General features: G+C 52.0%; 1 protein-coding gene across 1 annotated transcript; it reads right to left on the bottom strand.

Annotated features, from left to right (window-relative positions):
• Positions 1 to 272: 272 nt before the first annotated feature.
• Positions 273 to 2,320, bottom strand: LOC105467189 (interleukin 3). The gene is made up of 5 exons (XM_011716664.2): positions 2,159 to 2,320; positions 2,020 to 2,061; positions 641 to 730; positions 472 to 513; positions 273 to 368 (listed from the first exon to the last, which is right to left on the bottom strand). The coding sequence occupies exons 1-5, from the start codon at positions 2,318 to 2,320 to the stop codon at positions 273 to 275; spliced, it is 432 nt and encodes a 143-aa protein (XP_011714966.2).
• Positions 2,321 to 4,486: the final 2,166 nt, after the last annotated feature.

Genomic DNA, 4,486 nt, shown 5'->3' on the forward strand with positions numbered 1-4,486 from the left:
AATAAATAAATAAATACATAAATAAATAGTCTCAATGGGATAAAAATGAGAACACAACTGCACAAGGCCAAATGGGAGCTGCACATTTCAGAAATTAGATAATTGACAATTCGTCTGATGCCGCAGGAAAAGGTGAAATGCTTCTGGTCCTGGACTGTGTGAGAGATGAGCCAGAGGTTTCAGAAGTTTTCAATGTCCTGAAGCTCTGTGGTGAGAAGACCCAGAGAACGAGCTGGACGTTGGACTCAAGAGATCTCGAGGCTCAGAGTCGTCTATTGAGCCTGCTCATTCTCAAGGGTTTTCAGATAGAACTTCAGTTTCCTCCGGAAGTCATTCCGGTCACCGTTCGTGATACGGATTGGAGGTCGCTATAAAGAAACCAAGAAGGTGGGATTAGGTGAGTCCAGGCTATAATGGTGATGACCAACTGAGGAGCAAGCCACGACACGGGCATCTTGGGGGACAGCTTACCGTGGGTGCGGCCGTGGCCATGGGCAGGCATGGTGGGAGATTCTGTGGAAAGAGATCAAAGCAGATGGTCAGAGATTCCCTTGGAAAGGGAGTGGGCCCTGCTGTCATCCTCCCCAGAGGCAGGGCAGGGCCAACACAGGGATCCCAAACCCTCAACAGCTTCACATACCTTAAGAATGCTCTCGATTGCTGATGCGTTCTGTAAACTCTTGACAGCCTTACTGAATGCCTCCAGGTTTGACCTTCGAAGGTTTTTTTCCTAACAGGGCAGAGAATACACTTACGGGGGAAAGGTTATGGAGTATCCCTCCCACAAGCAGCTGGAAGTCACCCCCACGGTTTCCCAAGCCCACTCTCGGGTTCCCTCCTAGTCCCATTCTTGCCTCAGGTGGGTCCCTGCCCAAGAGCACAGGCCTAGAAGTGAGTGGCAGGCAGGACCTGGTTTCCTCAAGCCCCCAGTCTCTGGCTCCATGTGAGCTGCCTGAAGGGCCTAGGTGGGCCGGGTGCAGTGACTCAAGCCTGTAATCCTAGCATTTTGGGAAGCCAAGGCAGGCAGATAACCTGAGGTCGAGTTCAAGACCAGCCTGACCAATATGGTGAAAGCCCGACTCTACTAAAAATACAAAAATGGGAGTGGTGGTGCATGCCTGTAGTCCCAGCTACTTGGGAGGCTGAGGCAGGAGAATGGCTTGAACTTGGGAGGCAGAGGTAGCAGTGAGCCAAGATCGTGCCACTGCACTCCAGCCTGGGCAACAGAGTGAGACTCTGTCTCAAAAAAAAAAAAAAAAAGGGGGGGGGTGGACCTAGGTGGATCTTTCTGCACTTGGGGTAGAACATATCTCCAAAAAGAAACTCTACAAAAGGCAGGGGGTCTTCCATGGGAAGTATTTGTAGCTCAAAGGCTGATAACAGCGTTCATGCCCTGACTGAATTAAAGTCTCCTAGAAATCAAGAAGAAAATCACAGAGACCGCAACATGGAAGTGGGTGCAGCATGTGAGCAGTGAGTGCCCCAAATACAGATGGCCCAGGAACTCAGCAAAGGCTTCCACTTCTTGTTTGACCCAAGAAATGTCATGCAAACGTGAGAGAGAACCATTGCAACCAACTGGAACCATGAAAAATAACTGTAAATGATAATGCCACAACCAATGAGGGTGGAAAACACAAACTCACTTTTTAAAGGGAAAAAGAAGCTGGCACATCTGTGGGGGAAATTTCTGTCTGTCAGTCCAGAGTCTGTCCTACCAAAAACTGACCTTAAGGCCCTTAGTATTCCTCACCTAGAACTGCCTTTTCATTTTCTAATTTAAAAGTCATTTTCATTCTTACAGCCATGGCTGTGGCCACGTATTGAACCCTTAAGTGCCAGATGCTGGGCCAGAACGTTATGCACATTGTGTCATTTGACTGTCATAACAGTCCCACTGAGACAGGCGCTATTAACCCTATTTTACAGATGAAGAAAGCAAGGCTAGGCAAGATGGAATGACATGGCTGAAGTCACCCAGGCAGGAAGTGGATTGGGATCCAGGGGCTGAGCTCTTACCACCAGAATGGTTTGGTCTTCCTCATTGAGGTTTTTGAAGTCCTATGGGGTGAAGGGAGAGAGAGGCCCATGAGGCCTGTTGGCCTGAGGCAGCCACCACCCCTCCCTGCTGCAGGCCAGTCTTATCCCAGCTACTCACCGGTGAAGGCAAAGGTGGCTGGTTTAAGTGTGTTATAATTTCATCGATCATGTTAGAGCACTTAGCCCAGCTTGTCTTCAAGGACGTTGTCTGGGTCATGGGAGCTTGGAGTCCGGGGCTGACCAGGAGATGGAGCAGGAGCAGGACGGGCAGGCGGCTCATGTTTGGATTGGTGGGAGGCACTCTGTCTTGTTCTGGTCCTTCGTGGGGCTCTGAAGAGTCGGCAACAGCCTCCCGCCTTATATGTGCAGCAGCACGGTGCCCACAACCCCGGGCAAGGCGGGGGGCGGGTGGTGTGGTGCAGGCGTCGGAAGGATCTTTATCTGACATGGAACCTCCATAGAAAACCACAGACGTAATTATTCATCCATGACTTTCTAGTACTCAAGATCAGTGAAACAAGAAAAAAGATTACTTAAAGGGTATCCCCTCGTCTTGTCAAGGAGGATGAGAGATGGGAAGCATGGCAGCAGGTGAGAGGACCCCTGTGGCAGGAAGGGGAAGCCTGACTCAGCTCACTCAGGCCTCCTGCCCAGCGGGATCTCATCTGTCATCACCTCCAGGTGGCCCTCTGCTACCCACCCTGCTTGGTCCTGGTGGGTGGCCAGGAGGCCACTGGAACAGATGAGTTTGTCTGGTAGCCGGTCGCACTGCTCAACATCCATGTGCAGCCTCAGGCTCTGAGAAGCACATCTCTTGGTGCCCCCTCCCAATGCGGAATTACTGGTGTTCCAATCCCCAGTGGTTTGTCCCATGGGCTTCGGGCAGCTTCTCCTTGACACTTTGTTTCTGGTGGGTGACCAAGAGCACTCAGGCCCCAGGTGGCCATTCTCTTACTTGTCTGCTAGCAGTGGCATGGCTGTTCCCTGCGATGTGGGACTCAGCCTCTGCAGGAGGCCTGGCTGCAGCCCCTGGCAGTACTTCTGGTATCACCAAGAGCTGAGCTTAGGTACCTAAGGACAGGAGCTCTTGAGGACACTGTCACTGGGAGCTGGGGGAGGGGCTGGCCTGGGAGGTTTAGGAGGTAGAATTGGCATGGTCTGAGGGGCGAGGTCAAGGGAGGAGAGGAGAAAGGAGAGCAGCTCCCTGGTTGCAGGCTGGGCCTCAGGCTGCTGGGGCAGGGATTGGCAGGAGACAGTTGTATTGAGAGGTCTCCATCCCTGTCTGTGCTGAGCATGGATTTGCCAGGTACAGGCCCAGTAGGCAAGGTTTGCAGAGAGGGGATGCGAGTGGGCACAGACCATGGGGAAATACACAATGGGCCTGAAAAGCTGCAGCCAGATAGGAAGCAGGAAACCAAAGAGGGCGGGGGTGGTGATCCCAGAGGGCAGCCCCTGAGGGAAGAGGCGTCCCCCTGATACGGGCCTGTGTTGAGGCCTGCCTGACCCACCCCATGGGGTAGGGACTTTTGGTAAAGGGATGAGTGTGATGGGGGCATGTGGAAGAATTCTTCAAGATGATTGGCCCCGGGTGGGAGGGAGAGGAGAGCAGGATGGAAAGGCCAGGGTCTGGGTCGTGGTGCGGTGTGATGTGATCAGTGTGGGGAGATGGAGGATAGGAGGTTATGCTGAGGCAGGGGAATTTGGGTGCTTTGGCCTTCTGAGCATAAGCAGATCAGGTGAAGACAAGAACCAGGATGTGGCTGTGGGGAGGCAGGTGAAGAAGCTGTGACTCAAGGCCATGCTGTGAGGATAATTTCTGTAGCTGATATGTGCTCCTGGCTCAGCTCCAGGCTGGGCCGTGGACCAGGAGGAGCCCTAGGTTCTGGACCCAGAGTGGAGTCTCACAGGCACAACTCAACACAACACAGAGGAGCCTTAGGACCAGCTTGGGTACTCGGTAGGCACAATTCATTCAACAGATGTCTACAAAGCACTTGCTGTGTGTCGGCACTGTGAATAAAACAGACGTGGTAACCTCCACTAGCAGCTCAGTCTTGTGGGGAGACAGATTTCAAGTCTTGCTACCCTTCCTGCCCTTCCTGTGGTCCCAGACCCGCAGGTCAGCACTGCCTGGGAGCTTGTTAGCAGTGCCAACCCTCAGGCCCCAGCCCAGACTTTCTGAATCAAAAATTGCATTTTGACAAGATCCTCGATGATTCAGTGACATTTGAGGGGCTCTGATCTAACTACCTCATCAACCTTAGCTCCCGTAGGGTCTCCTATTGCCCCAGGGACCCAGAGTTTGTTCCTTGCATACTCAAGTATTCAGTAACACCAAGGTACCATATAAATGTTTTGGGGACTTGTGCACAAATAATGTGATTCCTTATAGAGAAAAGCTGTATTTTTTTTTTTTAATGTAAGTGGGCTTTTCTAGGGAATTTTA

The sequence above is a fragment of the Macaca nemestrina genome, chromosome 6, assembly GCF_043159975.1.
Source record: "Macaca nemestrina isolate mMacNem1 chromosome 6, mMacNem.hap1, whole genome shotgun sequence".
In the NCBI taxonomy this organism is placed as follows: Eukaryota; Metazoa; Chordata; class Mammalia; order Primates; family Cercopithecidae; genus Macaca; species Macaca nemestrina.